The sequence below is a fragment of the Haliotis rubra genome, unplaced genomic scaffold (assembly GCF_003918875.1).
Source record: "Haliotis rubra isolate DU_JTF1 unplaced genomic scaffold, ASM391887v1 Scf938, whole genome shotgun sequence".
In the NCBI taxonomy this organism is placed as follows: Eukaryota; Metazoa; Mollusca; class Gastropoda; order Lepetellida; family Haliotidae; genus Haliotis; species Haliotis rubra.
This window is the reverse complement of record NW_025767677.1, coordinates 104,423-123,645: the sequence shown is the minus strand read 5'-3', so window position 1 is coordinate 123,645 and position 19,223 is coordinate 104,423. Positions and strand designations below refer to the sequence as shown.

Below are 19,223 nucleotides of genomic sequence, written 5' to 3'. Positions count from 1 at the left end.
CTGTCATGTTTAGTTGTCGCATATTGAGATTGTTTCCCAATATATGTTTACTGAAAGAATTAACAACTGCTCTATGCAAGAGTGGCATTTGTCCCTAGATGTTCCTTCGCTGTCTTTCTATAAGTCCCATAAATCTCTGTTGACCTGTGAAAAATATTTATCATTGAACATAAGTAATAAGTGCAAGCGTCTGTTCACATTATTTAGATCAGGGTGTAATGCAGTAGGTATCAAATATATTAGAAGAGGTACTGCCTCCTGCAATGATGATATTGTATTATGTAAACACTGTAAAAGTATTGAGGATGAAATCCATATTGTCTATATTTGTATACGCTATGAGGATATGCGTTACATTCCGAAAACGGTCCATGGATATTATTATTCACTCCGCAGCATATGTACATCATCCGAAAATAACATCATAAATAATTTTGTCAAGTTCTTAGAACATGTTTATTCTGCTCCTGTTAGCGTTGTTGTATGAAAATAGTAACCCAAATCACTATTGTACCACCTGCTACGATGGGTCGTATGGCCTTTATACAAAATAAACCCTTCTTCTTCTTCATATTGAGATTGTGCGATTTATATATGAAGATGTGTCAGTTCACGCAGAATTTGATTTTAGACAGACATGGTTTTAGCAATAAAATCGAATATAGTGATGTTTTATCATTTTTTATAAATTAAGTGAGTGAGTGAGGTTTTTTCGCAGTTTCAGCAATATTCAAGCAATATCACGGCAGTTATAATCATAAATAGGCTTCGTACATGCTACCAAAGTCAGAAATCAAACCCGGACCAGGCTTTCAGTTTTAAGAACAAACACTTTAACCACTAAGCTACTCCACTGCCCCCATAACCTGTGAGTGTGACCCCACCGTGATGTTGCTGGAATATTGCTAAAAGCGGCGTAAAACCAAACTCAGTCAGTCAGTCAGTGTGAGTGTGAGTTTAGTTTTACGTTTGTTTGTTGTTTAACACCGCATTCATCAATATTCCAGCTATATGGCGGCGGTCTGTAAACTATCGAGTCTGGACCAGACAATCCACTGATCAATATAAGCAATAATCTATGCAACTGGGATACGATGACATGTGTCAGCCAAGTCAGCAAGCCTGACCACCCGATCCCGCTAGTCACCTCTTATGACAAGCATGGGTTACTGAAGATCAATTCTAACCCGGATCTTTGCGGGTCCCATAACCAGTGAGATAAAGTAATAGACGACAGATGCCACTCCTCCTTCATCAAATTGCCAGTTAACGTGATAAACCAAGAAGTGAAATATTAACATAAAATATTGTGTATATATCAGGAGAGCAATATTCATGTAAAAGTAAATTGTACAACATAATCTGGTATGAAATATTCAAGTTTACAAGCCATTGAGTAATTTCACTGGCTCACAGGTTGGTTTGTTCACAGATTATTCCAATTGATGACTTGATATTCAAATATATTCTCGATCATACAGCGACATACATGTTGTGATAAAGTTTACCAGTAAACCTCAAGCAGATGCAATGTTGGAAGATATTGGTAGTCCATACTTGTGGACTATCGATTCTGGACAAGACAATCCAGTAATTGACATCATGAGCATTTTTGATCGGAGCAATTGGGGAGAAACAATGACTTCTTCAACAAAGTCATCACCATCAATTTCCATTATTCTCATCATATGAGTTTTGCCAATCTGGTATAAGAATATTGTCAGTGCTAAAGCCCACAGGAGTGACTATTGATAAGCTTAACCAATGACAGAAACCATGTACACACTCTAATTATTCAGCTCATCAAAGCAGCTGATTTGCCAAGCTATCCTTTTGGCACGCAAACTGGCATTATAATGAGGAATTGGAACATTTATTTGGCATTATATCCAGCATATTTGAAATTATGGCATTGTACTCAAGACCGTCACCACCTTAATAACTTTCCTCTAATCAGTTAGCCCTACACCATCTGTCAATCTTCCTCTTATCAGTCAGATTCCTCTAATCACCAACACTTCTGACAACTTTCCTAAAATCAAGTCCAACACCATCTGACAACCTTCCTCTAATCATCAAGTCCAACAACACCTGGCAACCTTCCTCTAATCATCAAGTCCAACACCATCTGACAACCTTCCTCTAATCATCAAGTCCAACACCATCTGACAACCTTCCTCTAATCATCAAGTCCTACACCACCTGGCAACCTTCCTCTAATCATCAAGTCCAACACCATCTGACAACCTTCCTCTAATCATCAAGTCCAACAACACCTGGCAACCTTCCTCTAATCATCAAGTCCAACACCATCTGACAACCTTCCTCTAATCATCAAGTCCAACAACACCCGGCAACCTTCCTCTAATCATCAAGTCCAACACCATCTGACAACCTTCCTCTAATCATCAAGTCCAACACCATCTGACAACCTTCCTCTAATCATCAAGTCCAACAACACCTGGCAACCTTCCTCTAATCATCAAGTCCTACACCACCTGGCAACCTTCCTCTAATCATCAAGTCCTATAACACCTGGCAACCTTCCTCTAATCATCAAGTCCAACAACACCTGGCAACCTTCCTCTAATCATCAAATCCTACACCACCTGACAACTTTCCTCTAATCATCAACACCTGTACCACCCACATTCTTCCTCTAATCATCAACTCCTACACCACCTGACAACCTTCCTCTAATCATCAATACCACCAACTGTTCTAAACAGTCTTATGTTCCTCCTCGGGTCTGTGTGTGGTCTCGAAGTCGAGGTGTACGAAGGCTCGCTCCACCCTGTCGAGGTTCTCCAGACGCTGCTGCAGGGACTCCCCGATGTTGTGAGCCTCCCCCAACGTCATCGTCTCCGGCAACACGATGTCCACTTCCACCAAGTAGTTGTTGCCAAAGTGGAACGCCCTCACTGTGTCGATGTGCGTGATCTCTCTATGATGATTCAGAGAAATCCAGGTCAGCTTGCTCAAGAAGTCTGGCTTAGCTGTGTGTCCAGTTAGCAGTTTGATTTGCTCTGGAAACATAAAATACACCAAGTGTTCCGACAGTGTTCATGGGGTTATTTATAGAACTGTTTGCTAAATAGCACCTGATGCATATAGATTGGATTATGTGAATACATCCGTATATGTCTTTGAGAAATGGGAGACTGTTCACAGGTTTACGATGGTAGTAATCAGTTGACGAAGGAGACTGCTGATGGCTTTACAGGACCTGAATAAGTTTGCTCTTTCGCTCAGGTTTCTTCAACTTTTCTTTACACATAAAAACCTATCATGTTTTGTTCCTTGTTATTTCTTCACAGCTATCCATAGGCGTAGGAACTGGGGGCAGGGGGTCAGCTTTCTCCCAAGAAATATTTTTACAAGCTGGAAATGTTTTTAAGGGACCATACTAGAGAATTAAACACAAATTCAAGCCTCTGGTAATGTTGAAAAAATAACATGATCAAACAAATTTTTTACGCTAATGATAGAATCCAAATTTTTTAATTCATGTCACTCAAAAGTGAAAGTAGAGGCAGTCAGGCTGTTATTGACAGCCAACATGGATTCGAATCAGCGGTAAGTTGACAACATACATTGACATTACAGTGTAGTCTATACAGAAACATTTAGTTTACAGTAATAGCCATATTTATTAAAATCTAAATATTTTAGATATTTAAATACTTACCTTACCATAGGTCTTATGCATATTACCTCAAGCTCCGCTTAAAGAGATCAGACAGTCGTTGATTCGCCATTCTCTAGAATGGCCACCTCGTGTATAGACGAGTGTACAGGCAACTTTTACTGACCAGGTCGAAGAGCCCAGAGGGAGTACAGCCTATGGTAAGGTAAGTATTTAAATATCTAAAATATTTAGATTTTAATAAATTCTTAACATACCTTACCATAGGTCTTATGCATATGGATTCGACAGTAGGACGGCGGTGTCGGGCTCCAGAGGACCGTCCCAAGAAACACCCACATGCCAAGGGAAAACCAGAAGAAACTACTGAATCGGCAGACTGTCGCAGGAGGCGCCTGGAACCGGAGACAGATAGTAACTAAAGGCAACCCTAAGGAAAACAAATACACCCAAGGTGTAAGTTAACCTGAAGACCAGAAGGTAAGAAAACGTAGTTACCTAATGGGCGGTAGGACGGGTGAGTTGCTGAGCAACCACCAGTGGACCAAACGATTGAAGACCTTCCACGTCCTCGATGGCCAAATCCCGCAGGCAATGACTAGCGAAGACAGTAGAAGACTTCCAAAAACAACCCTCCATGATGGCTGGAATGGTGCAGTTTCTGTGGAGAGCCATGGTGGATGCCAGAGCCCTAATCTCGTGCGGATTATTGGCTGTAGGATGAGGCAGATCTTGCGCATCGTAGGCGGTCAGGATGGTAGTACGGAGCCAGAGCGCAAGCGTATTCTTATTAACTTAACCTTTGGCCACAGAAGACAACGGGATGAACAATCTCTTACGAGACTGCCTCCTGGAAGATGACTTGGCAATATAAAACTTAAGTGCCCTCACCGGACACAGCAGCTGTTCCTCAGTGTCGTGAGGTCCTAGAATGGAAGACAAAGGAGGGATGGAGAAGATCCTATCCGGTTGTCCCGGCAGCTGGTTCTTAGCCACGAAATCCCAAAGCAGTCCGAGATGAACAAGACCATACCGTGACTGCTCAAAACGCACCCTGGTGACATCCAATGCGTGGATCTCACTAACCCTAGCTGCTGTGGCCAGGGCCAAGAGAAAGGCTGTCTTCCTGGAGAGGTTCTCAAAAGAAGCCGTGTCCAAGGGCTCATAAGGGGGACCTCTCAGATGACGAAGAACGACGTTAAGGTCCCCAGCAGGAGGACGGAGCTTTGCCTTCTGGTCCTCCAGCTTAAACGCTTTGAGGACGGCGATGAGTTCCGGCACCTTGGAAATCTTTTGTCGCGCACTTGACCGCCAGAACGGAGTTAAGAGCCGATAAATAAGTACCTATAGTGTTGCCCCTTGAGGCGGGGACTTCGAGAAAAAGAAGGAACTCTGCTATAAACTGACGAGAAGCTTTCAACGGGTCCTTGGACTTCTGTGCACAAAACTTCTCAAAAGAAACCCACTTATCATCATAGAGTGATCTTGTGGAGACTCGATGAGCACGAGCAATAACCTTGGCGACACCCGTGGAGAAGCCCTTCGCCTTCAGCGCCTTTTGCAGATGATCCAACCGCACAGATGAAACCGAGTCGGATCGGGATGCCACTGTCGACTGTGGGGATGCCTGAGCAGGTGAGGCCAGTCTGGTAACTGTTGCGGACTGCTTTCGGCGAGACGGCGCAGATCTGGGAACCAGGTTCTGGCTGGCCACCAAGGCGCGACCAAAAGCAGACGAATCGTCTCGGTCCGCTTGACCTTTGCTATTACCGCTGGCAACAGAACTGGTGGTGGAAAGGCGTACACGTCCAGACCCTCCCATGACAAGGACATGGCGTCGACTGCCCATGCCGCCGGATCTGGAATCGGAGACACGTACAACGGAAGTTGTGTGTTGAAGCGAGTCGCAAACAGGTCGATCAGAGGGCGGCCATGACTGTGACAAAGAAGTTTGAAAGCTTCTGGTTGTAGCATCCACTCTGTTGGAGACGGTTTGCCCGGCCTTGAGAGAGCGTCTGCCAAATCGTTCTTGCACCCTGGGATGTGCCGGGCTCTGGCGCTGATGCCATTGTTGTCCAGGAGACTGGCCAGCTGGAAAGTCTGCTCCAACAACTGTTTGGACCTGGTCGTTCCCTGATTGTGAATCAACCACACCACCGTAGAATTGTCCGACGCTATCAGGAGCCTGGTGTTCCGCAACAGAGGCACCCAGTGTCGAACGGCTAAAATGACTGCTTGCACCTCCAAGTTGTTGATGTGCCAACTTAGCTCGGGGGCGGACCACAGCCCCGAGGTGGTCTGGTCGCAGAGGTGTGCACCCCAACCTTGAAGAGACGCATCTACGAACAGTTCGTGATCGTGAACAAACTCTGTCAAGGAGACTCCTGCGCAGACGTTCGACTCGACAGCCCACCAACGGAGGTAAGCGTGGAGATGCAGGAGCAAAAGGAACCTCAACTGAAGGTCGTCCGCCTGGATGTAAGGCAACAGGAAGCCCTGTAACGGCCGAAGCATCAACCGACCTCTGAGCGTCAAGTCCTGGGCTGAGGTGAGGAGACCTAAGAGGGACTGCCACTCCCTGAGCACGAGCGGCTGAGATAGACCTCGGTTGGCGAAACTGACAATCTTTCTCCAGCGATCCAGCGGAATCCTGACAAGGTCGCAATGCGTCAGGAATAAGCCTCCTATAAACGTCAGTTCCTGGGACGGCTCCAGGTGGGATTTGTCTATGTTGATAATCCATCCCAGTTGCTGCAAGAGATGAATGGCAAAGTGCATCTGTTTGCGAAGCAACTGAGGGTCGAGGTGGTTCATGAGACAGTCGTCTATATAAGGGTCGAAATCGATGCCCCTGAGATGGAGGAACCGGGTGATCGGCGAGGTAATCCGAGTAAAAAGCCACGGGGGCTGTGGAAATGCCAAACGGAAGCACTTTCCACTGGTAGTGGGACCCGTTGAAAAAGAACCTCAGGTACTTCCTGTGACGGTGGTAAATGGGCACATGCAGGTAGGCATCCTGAAGGTCGAGGCTGGCCAACCAGACCCTGGGCGGAAGCTTGGCTCGTAGCTGTTCCAGGGACACCATGCGGAAGTGAGGCGGTTCCGAAAGATAAAGGTGGTTGAAAACTGCCATGTTGTGAATCATGCGTAGTTTCACTGAGTCCTTCTTGGGAACCAGGAAGATTGGTGAATAGAACCCTGGGGACTGTTGGGGGTCCAGCACTGTCTCTATAGCTTGTTTGCGTAACAGAGTGTGAATGCTGTCTGCTAGCAGTAACTGTTGGTCTGGAGCATACACACGTGACTGGGGCGTTGTAGTCAGAGGCGGCGACACAGCGATTGGCAGCTTGTAACCGGTCTTGAGAATGTTGGTGACAAACGGGTCTTCCAGGATTGTCCAGTTGGGCCAGAAGATCCCCAGTCTCCCGCCTACTGGAGTAGGACGAACCGGCACGACTGGGGCCGGGAGGTCCCAGTCGTGTTGGGTCGCAACTTCAGCGACCGAAGTAAGGGCACCTCCCCCTACCCCTGCCGGGGGTCGATGGGGTGCCCCAGGGACGGTCCTGCTGACGGCGCTGAAAAACAGGTTCGGACCTGCCACGGCCACGTCCTCTGCCAGAGGCATCGCAGACGGAGTCTCTTCTCGGGACGTAACGGCGCTTCCCTCTACCTCTTGTAGATGATCTGCCACGAAAGGCCGAACTCAATGCTTCAAACGTAGACAAAGAAACCTCCGTATTGGTAAGCTCTGCGTGTTCCTTATACACCTCCGGAATGCTGTCATTAAAGAGGAAACGAGACGCAAAAGGGGCTCTTAACAGTTTCCTTTTAAACTCTTCCTGCCAAGAGCAGGGCTCCAGGAAACCCATCCGCCGAACAACCGTTGTCATGGCCAAAGCCGCCCGGAGGTGCGCCAGCAAATCATGCAACACCTTACCCTGCCATTGAAACAGGGTGGTAAGATGTTCTAACCTTGACACGTTGTCTTCCGTCAAATCCCAAGCTGCAGCCGAAGTTGCAGAGGCCAACGCTGATACAGGCTTCAACATCCACTTGAGCTCTGCATCAATGGCCAACATCTTGGAGTCCTGCACTCGGTAAGATGACTGTGGGGAACCCGATAAGCGCTTGAGGGATTCATCATGAGCCGCGCCTCCATCAGTGAAATCCAAACTATGTATCTTGTAGTCCCCTTTGCGTGACTTAGGAGCCTTAATAGTGGTATTGAGAGACAAAGTAGCAAAATCAGCGTCCAAAGAAGCCACAGCATCGGCCACCATCGGGTGAGGCGGGAGGAGTAACTCTGGAGAAGACCGAATAGCCTTCGGGTCGGCCGAACCTGAAGAGGGAGAAGGACAATCCGGCAGTCTGTCGGCAATCCAGTCGAACACAGCAGAGAGAGGGAGGTAGGTGCCCCCATCATCATCATCCTCTTGCAACATTTCCTCATTATAATCGGGAGAAAAATAGCGCTCCTCAGTGTCCTCCCAGGACACGGTAGGAGCAGTAAATCGTTGACCCGAAGCAGCAGGCTTCGTTGGGCGCACCGATGACAACTGAGAAGCAGCACTCAAAGTAACCGTCGGGGAACGTGGACGTCGCGGCGAGCGGCGAACAGGAGGTGACCTTGAACGGGACCGACGGTATCGCCTCCCACGCATCGGTGACCCTGAGCGCCTCTCCCTATCCTTGGAACGTACGGGAGAGCGAGACCTTGAGTCAGACCGACGACGGCGAAGAGAAGTATCCGAACTAAGACGAGGACTCCTAGACCGATGATGCTGCCGAGGAGACCTGGAACGAGATCGTCGAGAACGATGGGAACGCTCGGCATCCTGACGTCGGGAACGCTCTTCCATTAACTGACGTTGTAGGTCCTCCTCTCTAGACACCGTAGCCTTCCTGGGGATACGGTAGTCTGCCAAAGGCGTCGGAGTTGGCGCTGGCGCTGGCGTCGGTACAGGCGTCGGCATAGGCGTCGGCATAGGCGTCGGCAGAGGTGTCGGCGTCCGCATGGGCGTCGGCGTAGGCATCGACGTTGGTTGAAGCAACAAGCCAGCAACGGGAGAATCAAGTGCCACAGGCATCGGCGCAGGGACAAAGCTAGGCAACGGCGCTGGAACGGTGCTAGCTTGGGCTCCGGCAGCTGCCGGCAAAAGGAGCTTCCGAAGCAACTTCTGAACCTCCAGATGCGACAAAGCGTCCGGGTGGGATAGGTCAACAAAGGCGTCAGACGGGCGCATGGCTTCAGTCGTAAGCAAACGAGGCACAGGGGTGGACGGCTGATCTATCACAGGAGAAGAGCGACCGACCGGCGTACGAGGGGGAGAAGACTGGGAGTCCACAGAAGAAACAGGGGAAGACATTTTCCTCTTCCGTTGTGGCAAGCGTTTCTTCTTGGCGCTGAGGTAGGCCTTGAAATCTGCGACGGACAGCGGAGTACAAAAGTGACAGCGCTCGTCAATGGAACAGGCAACAGTCGCACAGTCTGGGCACCAGGGGTGTGGGTCCTTGGCAGACTTCTGCACCTTGCAGATGCAACAAAACTGCCGGGTCATGCACACAAAAAGCTGTAACACACAAATGTGAAACGTAAAAACCTAGAAACAAAACCCCTGCAGAAGAAAAATGGAAGCACCCCTACAACAAGAATGGGCACGCCCAAGTAAGTGGGACAGTCGTGTAAACAACCAAGATGGCTGCCCCCACTGAGCCGAAAAAAGCGGGAAAAAACACACAAATTAGGCAAGAAATAAGAAGGTACACATAAACAAGCATGAAACAGAAGGTGGAAGAACCCTAGAGGTATCAAAACACCCAAACATGCCACGTGGAAAAATCTCGGAACGTGGGGACATACCCCAAACCGAAGTGAAAAAAACATAAACACGAGGCAGCCAGGTAAGTGAAGTTACTTGTAAATTATGTTCTTCACCCACAGAGAAGAGACATAAGATAGAAAAACATACATACCAACAACTTTAATATCTGAAATCTATTAGTAAGTGTCTGAAAAACTTAGCGAAAACAAAAACGTCTGACAAGCAAGACGCTTGAAGTAAAAGTGATTTTGGATGGACCGCGCTTGCTCGGGAGGGGAGATCACGTCACTTCCGTTGCCTGTACACTCGTCGATACACGAGGTGGCCGTTCTAGAGAATGGCGAATCAACGACTGTCTGATCTCTTTAAGCGGAGCTTGAGGTAATATGCATAAGACCTATGGTAAGGTAAGTTAAAAATTTTAAGTATAATAGATGCTGTTTGATTTATTTATTGAAAATCTAAACAATAACAATAAGACACGATTTCAAACTCATACATTGGCAGTGAGAGAGCTGGTTTTATCTGAAAGCCGAATTCATGTATGAAATAAGAATGGCTGCATTATTATACCCCCGCTACGACGTAGTCGCTGGTATATAGTGCTAAGCCCGTCCGCCCGTCCGTCCGGAATGGTTTCTCTGAGAATAACTCAAAAACTGTACCACTTACAAACTTCAAATTTGGCATGGTACTTACCCTTATGGTGCCATTGTGGGTTTTGGCTTTCAATTGCATGATGCCAAAATTGAAAGTTTTCCTAAAACATTATTTTGGTATTCAATAATGGTATTGAAGGCGATCAGACTATAAGCGGGGGTATGTGAGCTGTGCTCACTTCTGCCTTGTTATTGAATGTAATTATAATATATTTATAGTATAAAACTATTGTTTTTCAGTACCCTATTGTTCTATTTGTCAGCACCCAAAATATGATTATCATAAAGAAAAAATGACAGTGACTCCAATTTCTTATTTTTCAGATATTTAAGACCAAATATAAAGAGAATAAGTTATTATAAAGACCTTCTTGTGAAGTATTCTAAAGCTGCAGACCAGGGCTGGGACACTCTTTGTGGAGAAATTGCAAAGCAAGTGAACTCGTCTGTCCTTTTCATATATCTCCTCTCTCCACCCCACCCCCGTTATCAATTTCTCAAATCTTGCCCCCCCCAACTTTTAAACTGTTCCTACGCCTATGCTATCTCAATACAACAGGTTATCACTTTAGTTCCTTGTTTATCTACGAAGTAAAAGGCTACCCCACCACCCCTCGGTTTCTTAGGAGATGATGTTTACTGATAGTGATGTCAGTGATGCTGTATGGTGGCAAAGCAGGTCAAGGAATAAGCTCACTTGATTTTCTTGAAGAAAATGCCTTCCTTCGACAAATTTGGATGTAAATCTATTTATAGAACTCACCCGCTCCTGTCCTCCACCAGCTGACGAAGATGAAGAAACCAATGATGATGGCACCGATGGGGTCGATGAACACCACATTCTTGTTCTGTACAATCCCCATAAACTGAGCTGATCCTGAAGTAGAGGCAAGTTGGTTCTATTAAAATAATTTGTTATTAACTTGGCAAACACAAGCCAGACAAACTGGTGTGGTGGGTGAGGTGAGGTGAGGTGAGGTGAGGTGAGGTGAGGTGAGGTGAATTAACTTACCAAGATATCCGCAGACGATGGCGACTGTGTTGGAGACGACGTCGTTCCGATGATCCTGCATGAGAACAGCAACCGAACTACCGTGACGCCGATAGATGTAGCACATGATGAACAACGCCAGTTTTATCACTGAAACAATGACATAGAACAAGTGAACCTTGGAAATGTTGAACAACTGTTCAGTAATTTGACTTGTCACTTTGTCAAAAATGCAGGAATTCTGCATTTTTAAAAAATTAAAAATATTTTCACAATACTGTAGCTCTACGGCTGTTGCCAGAATAGTTTTGTTTATGTTGTCATCCCGATTCTGTTTTGTTTGTCTGTTGATAAACATCTCATTCACAATTTTCCATCAATGTGACAAAAGTCTTTAACATATTTATCCTGGAAAAGACAACCCACTGACAGACATCATGGAGACTGACCTACACATTTGGGGAAGAGTCACTGAGTATGACCACCCAATATCACTTGTTGTCTATTGAAGATCAATTCCAGCCTGGAGGAACAGTGGGGTAGCCTAGTGGTTAAAGCATCAGCTCATCATGAAGACCCGGGTTCGATTCCCCACATGGGTACAATGTGTGAAGCCCAGTTCTGGTGTCCCCCACCATGATGTTGCTGGAATATTGCTGAAAGCAGCGTGAAACTTACTCAGTCTGAATCTTCATAGGGACACTATTGTAATGGTTACAAAAAAAGCAAGAGTCCCTCATAGCGCCTGGTGTCAACACGACATGCTTGTTTACTCACCGACTGTGCTTGCTGCAATAACTATTGTGACAACATCAAATTGTGGGACAGCTCCATCCTGATTGGCCAGAGATATGATTTTCTGTATGGACTCGATGGTCAACTGCAGCGATGCTAGAGACATCACAACGGATAATATCACTATCGCCACTGGTTCCAACTTTGTTCGACCTAGAATATTAACACAGTTCATTTGGGGTACTGCTGCTGCTCCTACTACTACTACTACTACCACTACCACTACCACTACCACTACCCCTGCCTGGTGCTTTCGGCATTAATGGGTACAACAAGGACTACTGACTACTACTACTACTACTAGCTTCAGTCTGGGCTACTACATGCATGCACTACTTTCTACTACTACTACTACTACTACTACTACTACTACTGCAACAATGAATTCCTCATGCAGTAATGTCTTTTAATAGTCTGATGGGGATATAGAACCATTAACATCTTCAGAGCACATGGAAGGAAACAGTAAAATAATTATTCTATATCCCCATTCCTCCTTAGCCTTGTGCTTGAAGCGTTTGCTTGTCACCACGAAGAACCGCGTTCAATTCCCATCATGGCCCAATGTGTAAAACCCATTTCTGGTGTCCTCTGCTGTAACATTGCTGGAATATTGCTAAAAGCAAGTCACCCACTCACTCACTGAGACCAATTCTATGTCAGAATACCCACAGGATATATAAGTTGTCTCAAATGTTGTAGTAGCGTGCAGTAAATAGGTTTTTGTTTTTAATAGAAATGATGACTGACCACTTGGGTACAAGTGAGGGTTTCTCTTCTTCATCGTGCTGGACGTCCACCAGATGATAATCCCAGACAGTAGGTCTACTACCGAGTCTACCAAACTGGAGATGATAGAGATTGAGCTGGACAGAGCTGCTGCCACAATCTTGGCCACAAGAAGCACCTGCAACCAGTTTAATTTAATTGTAATTTTAGTTAACCTTTGGAGCTTATACAAATTCAGGGAAGGGTTGACCATTGCTGTAACTTGTATCTCATTTTTGAAAAGAAGATCTGACACACTTAATCAAACACAACACACATAAGAACGGCTTCGCTTACAAAATTTGCAGCAAATGAGATTTTGGACATGATGGACGCTGTCTTCTGCCCATACTCCTCTCCCCCTGTGTTGTGCTGTTCCTGCTGCAGTGTCTCGTAGGCCGTGATCAGCTCATCCTGAGCCTTGTAGTATGACCTGGAACAGCAAGAGGGGATGCAGTCAGTCAGTGTGGCTTACACATCCATTCATCCATCCATCCATCCATCCAAATACTTGTATAGCGCCAATAAACCGCTCAAAGGTGCTTTGGATCTAAGATGGTATTGATATCACATAGAGTTCAAATGCTTCAGCAAATAGACAAGTCTTTAGATTTGATTAAAAAACAGCTAAATCTGGTTGTGTTCTGAGGTGAGATGGAAGATTGTTCCAGAGATGAGGGCCAGTCGTCTCGTGTGACCTGTCACCATATGTTTTTGTCCTAGTCACAGGAATTGTAAAAAGACACTGGTCATTTCATCGGAGGGAACGTACAGGAGTATAACGGTGGAACAGATCATGTAGGTACTGAGGAGCTAGACCATGTATACTTTTGAAAACAAGGAGTCGAGTTTTATATTTCATGTGGTAGTTGACCGGAAGCCCACCCAGTTACTGTCACCAATCAGTGGTTGATAGCAAGAGTCTAAAAATAGTTAAGTCATTCAAGACATGTGAACCTGTACGGAGAGGAACCTGAAATGACTCCAGCCTAAGGCATAAATATCATATTGTCAGAGCATGGAAAATTCTTTGAATGACATTCAGGAGTGATACACATTAAAGGTGAGAATTTATGGATGTCAACCTCTCTATTATGAGGAACATAATGTTTCAGAGTATATTCTTATCTGATGGAGGAGTAAGAATATACTCTGAAATGTTGTGTCCCTCATAATAAAGAAGCTGAAGTCAACGTATTCAAACCATTCGTGACCCACTCGTGTTATTCCGGGACAAGCCGAATAGCGACTCGTGCCCCTCTGGAAGGATTTCATATTGGCGCATGAACATCAGAACTACTTTAAACAAGAACGACAACTCTATCCCTGTTTGATTCCAATGTTTCTTAATATCACGGAAGCACATGTACATTGATAGATTGTTGTTTTGGGGATTTTTATACTTATTTATTTTAAAGAATTAAACCACTTTGATACAACTAAAAGAAAGAGAATAACATATTTGTTAAAGACATATTCTAATGTAATTATTACCAGCGGTGACCTTATATTTCCAATTATGTTAATTTTCTTAATAGGGTTTAATCATCACAAATCGGAATTGTTTTATTGAATATACACACACAAAAATTCAGCTACATTAAATCCAAAAGCAGATACTCAAAAATGACTTTAAAATATTTCTCAGACTGAACATTCATGTAACCTTGCTGTCACACCCCTGGTGGAATTTCAAATGGATTCGCTGAAAAATATATGAATGACCCAAAAAACACTTACACTAAAATATCCCCAGAGCTATGAAATATAAGCCCAATGTTAAAGATTAAGGTTGATTAGTTACATACAAATATGATATTATTGTTTTGAAACTCGTAGCGATTATAATTACATTTCCTAACATTGGTTGAAGCGCACGTTCAATATCCATAACAAGCCCGCAAGATCATCAGAAATACACTCAGTTGGACCCATGAGAGCAGTTATGTCAACAAACGCACGCGCGTGTATTTGAATCTCTCACCGTCAATCGCATGATTCTTATTAAAAACTTCATAATAGGCAGCAAAATCCTTTTAGCTACGTTCTTTGTACTTTCAATATGACGATATATATTTTTCATGATTCTTTAGACAATAACATAATGCCATAAACAATTTAAGTACTCAGGATTATTTTTATCAAAGCACCGCGCTCATTTACGCTTGTTCTGATTGGTTTGTCGTATTTTCGCACATAACAAGTATCGAGTGGGGGACGAGTCTTCTTGGAGGTTACGGAAAGGGACGAGTGGTGACGAATGGTATTCAAACCTCTCTGACATAGTAAAGGGACAGAACTCTGTACCTAAATTACCTCAAGGTTCCTGCACTTGTTGTGCACACATGTGTGGTTGATAATGTAATAGTTTGATGTTCATGATGTCAATCACTAGATCGTCTGGGCGAGACCTGATTACATACAGATCGCTATCATGTACAACAAACAAAATGAAGTGGTGCTCACCTCATTCTTCGTGTTAGTCGCGTGTTTGGGTCATGATTCACAGCCTTCTTGTCGGAAAATGCTGACAGCGGAATTCTCCAGGAATGATCATCACCTGTACAAAGCAAGTGTAACAGTGTGACTGGTTATTGCTTGTACTCCTGTAAGCAAACAATCAAGCATTATCAAAGTAACTGGAGAGAGGGAGGAGGGAGGTTTTCTGCTGCTTTTAGCAATATTCCAGCAATATCACAGTAATAATACCAGAAATGAGCTTCACACATTGTACTCATGTGGGGAATCAAACCCAGGTCTTTGGCATGATTATCAAATGCTTTAACCACGAGGCTACCCATCACCCTCTTATCAAAATGGAAATTCCTCTGGTGGTTAAGATATCTGAGCATATACAACTGCAAATATGTGCATCAGTTTTGGTTGTTGCACCATTCAATCTGCATGACTGCAGTTGCACTGATTGGTGATTAATTTTATAAACAATCAAATCTGGACCGGACATTTCTGTGGTTTAAATCATGAGCTATCAACAACATAACCAGGATATCATGACAAGTATCAGTGAGCCTGACCACCAGATCTGTTATGTGCCTCTAATGAGTGAGTGAGTTGAGTTTGGTTTTACGCCGCTTTTAGCAATATTCCAGCAATATCACGGCGGGGGACACCAGAAATGGGCTTAACACATTGTACTCATGTGGGGAATCAAACCCGGGTCTTCGGTGTGACGAGTGAACGCCTTAACCACTAGGCTACCCCACCGCCCCTGTGCCTCTAATGACAAGCATGGGTTGCTGAGGACCAATTCTTCACAGAGGTTAAAACATCCGTCATTACGTGTGTCTTACCACTGATGAGGCTTCCGTTGGCTGGAGCTACCTCCGTCATCAACACCATGCTGTGCAGGGACAACTGGGAAGATTCATTGCTTCTCACCAAGTTGCGTTGTCGTGGTGCCATCCCCATCAGAACTCGCTCATCACTCGCAGACTTGGGGATAAGTGATGTGGAGGCAGAATCCTGAAGAGGAAACACATTTAAGGTTTATTGAGGGACAGTGGGGTAGTCTTGTGGTTAAAGTATCCACTAGTCTCGCCAAAGGCCTGTGTTCAATTCCTACATTGGTAAATGTGTGAATCCCATTTCTGGTATCCCCTGCGTTGATAGTGCTGGAATCCATCCATCCACCCCAAACTTCCTCCCTCCACCTCTACCTCCCGCCCATCCATCCACCCCGACTTCCCTCCCATACATCCATCCACCCACCCCAACCTTCCTCCCTCCGGCCCTACCTCCCTCCCATCCATCCACCCCAACTTCCTCTCCACCCCTACCTCCCCCATCCATCCACCCCCACTTCCCTCCCATCCAGCCCAACCTCCCTCCCATCCATCCCAACCTTCCTCCATCCATCCCTCCCTCCCTCCACCCCACCTCCTCCCTCCTATCAACAACCACCTCCCTCCCATCCCTCCACCCTACCCCCTCCATCCATCCCACCTCCTCCCATCCCTCCACCCCACCTCCCTCCCATCAACAACCACCTCCTCCCATCCATCCCTCCCCACCTCCCTCCATCCACCCCTACCTCCCTCCCATCCCCTCCTCCACCCCACCTCCCTCCCATCAACAACCACCTCCCTCCCATCCATCCACCCCACCTCCCTCCCATCAACAACCACCTCCCTCCCATCCCCATCCATCCCCCCCACCTCCCTCCCATCCTCCTCCCATCTCCCACCACCTCCCCTCCCATCCTCCACCCCCTACCTCCATCCACCCCCACCTCCCTCCCATCAACAACCACCTCCCTCCCATCCCTCCACCCCTACCTCCATCCACCACCCCCCCTCCCTTCCATCAACCCCCCTCCCCCCCCCCATCCACCCCCCACCTCCCTCCCATCAACAACCACCTCCCTCCCATCCCTCCACCCCTACCTCCATCCACCCCCCCACTTCCCTCCCATCAACAACCACCTCACTCCCACCGACCCATCCACTACCCATTGACCTGACATACAATGTAATCTCGGACGTAATACAAACCAGTGTTAGAGATTCTGCTTTTGGTAGCTTCTCTAAGGAACGAGTCTGCTTGTCCATGTTGGTATAGTTGAGCTGGGACTGGGACTATTTGGATTTAGGATTAGTCGCTGCAGGATTCAGATGTGTAGAAGAAGCCATCATCTTCATGAACATCATCCATTTGTTTCAGTGTATACTTTCATCATTGTAGCACTGGACCATTTGCTGAAAGACAGTGTACACATAATTACAACAGTAAGAAACAATCCTTTGTTACTGATGTAACAGACATGATAGTAAGAGGGAACAGGGAATACATTTCACTCAGAGAAAAATATAAAATTGCAATATCACAACAAAGCTAGAAAAATATGATGGTCTGCTAGGCAAAATGTCATAGTCCACTTGAAAAATGTGAAGTGCACTTGCCAAATGTTATGGTAAACTGATTGACTCGTATGGTTTAACACTGCTTTTAGCAATATTCCAGTAATATCACAGCGGGGGACACCAGAAATGGGCTTCACACATTGTACCCATGTGGGAATCGAACCCGGGTGTTCGGCGTGACGAGCAAACGTTTTAACCACAAGGCTACCCCACTGCCCCTATGGTAAACTAAACAAATATGAATGTCCCTAGACAAAATATGATGAAACAAATGTGAATGTCCACGAGATGAATATGATGGTCCACTAGACAATCCACCTTACAAATGTGATGGTCCACTGAACAAATGACGACAATAGTAACTGAATAGGAAGGCGTTTCCTATTCTCGCGGTACTTACGGATATCGGCTGAAAAAATAACACAAATAATTCTTATCGTATTAATGCATGTTGTTTTTAAATGAAAGGCCTTCTCGTCTAACATCTACATCTATCTGCTGCCAGATCCATCAGGTGAATTACCACTCGTGAGCCCGGTGATAAACAATGCCATCCGCCACTGACGAAACGAGGCTTCTCCCATTCTCGCGGTATTACCAGGAATTAATGTTATTGAGTGTATGTAAGAGCAATCCTGCCGGGAAGGGCGGGAAAAAGTAATGATATGTCCAAGTTGGTATAAACTCCCTAATATTCGTGACACTGCAAGATTTTGAACACTCACAGACTTGGTCCACTTCCTAGTTACCAGTCGGTGATGTAAACAACCGCTAAGTGTCGCGCATCGGCGATTTCGGCAGAATACGAGTTTACCGCGAGAATAGGAAACCCGCGAGAATAGGAGACGGACCTATACCACAAATCCTGAAAAAACACAACAATCATCCCTCATCACATAACCTTCTATGAAGAACCCGGTTCTTGCCGTGGAAGAAGAAGAATCAACTGAGAAAAGGCAACAAATACGATTCTACAATATGGTTACTGTGTCACAAATACAAATAAGAATTTATAATGTTTTTATTCTTGAGTTGTGGTGCTTACATTTTCGGGCGATATATTTTCTCCAGGCCATTTTAGTTTAGTGCTGAAACGCCGTCATGGATAGAATCAGACAGCAAGCCACATTTCATCAAGTTATCCTTGTTATTACTTTTGTAAACCAACCATATTTTCTTAGTGACGTGTTTGCTGGATTGGTATCGACGAATATTATAAATGTACACAATCATAAACGCAGTATCGCGATTATATTGGCAACCTACATTAGAGTTATCGTTCTTGGGTAAGTGCTAAAAGTAAGCGCGGTTATTTAATGGAATCCTGTCACATGAGTGAGGATATTCAGCTTAATAACTTAGAATTATCATGCGACAATAGAATTTGCTTTCATTCTTTTAATTAGTCGACACAGTTGTCATGGTAGCAAATCGAGTTCTGATTTATTCGTAGAAATTTGAACAAGGTAAGAACACCGACCACACTTAGGAATGTGTTCAAGCAATGCTGCAAAACTAAAGATTATGAAAACTGTAAAAATGAACTTTTAAAACCTCTGTCTGCCCAACTTAAATGAATGTCTTCTGTTCTTTGGAGAAAAACGCCCAAAGTGGAGTGGATCGGCCTAGAGAAATAGGAAAATTAGTACAGGGAAAACGGCA

General features: G+C 45.3%; 1 protein-coding gene across 5 annotated transcripts; it reads right to left on the bottom strand.

The window, feature by feature from the left end:
- Window positions 1–1,093: 1,093 nt before the first annotated feature.
- Window positions 1,094–18,834, bottom strand: LOC124264700 (metal tolerance protein 9-like). Of its 5 annotated transcripts, none has more exons than XR_006895220.1 (13): window positions 18,607–18,834; window positions 17,193–17,396; window positions 15,993–16,164; window positions 15,148–15,241; window positions 12,979–13,114; window positions 12,664–12,820; window positions 11,896–12,066; window positions 11,140–11,268; window positions 10,891–11,004; window positions 2,714–3,026; window positions 2,618–2,682; window positions 2,359–2,469; window positions 2,029–2,321 (listed from the first exon to the last, which is right to left on the bottom strand). XR_006895220.1 is itself a non-coding variant. In XM_046699463.1 (12 exons), the coding sequence occupies exons 2-10, from the start codon at window positions 17,247–17,249 to the stop codon at window positions 2,722–2,724; spliced, it is 1,335 nt and encodes a 444-aa protein (XP_046555419.1). In that variant the 5' UTR covers window positions 17,250–17,396; window positions 18,607–18,834; the 3' UTR covers window positions 1,094–1,947; window positions 2,658–2,682; window positions 2,714–2,721. The 5 variants fall into 5 exon arrangements, 2 of the variants coding, with proteins under 2 accessions (XP_046555419.1, XP_046555420.1); XR_006895221.1 differs by having other exon boundaries at window positions 2,396–2,469; XM_046699463.1 differs by lacking the exons at window positions 2,029–2,321; window positions 2,359–2,469 and adding an exon at window positions 1,094–1,947 and having other exon boundaries at window positions 2,658–2,682.
- Between the last annotated feature and the right edge of the window lie 389 nt (window positions 18,835–19,223).

Excerpts from the sequence above, each read along its gene's own strand:
- LOC124264700 (XM_046699463.1), bottom strand. The coding sequence starts at position 17,249 with ATGGACAAGCAGACTCGTTCCTTAGAGAAGCTACCAAAAGCAGAATCT. Across the intron at positions 11,269-11,895 it reads TATTGCAGCAAGCACAGTCG|TGATAAAACTGGCGTTGTTC; the intron begins GTGAGTAAACAA and ends TCATTGTTTCAG. Across the intron at positions 11,005-11,139 it reads CATCGTCTGCGGATATCTTG|GATCAGCTCAGTTTATGGGG; the intron begins GTAAGTTAATTC and ends CCTCTACTTCAG.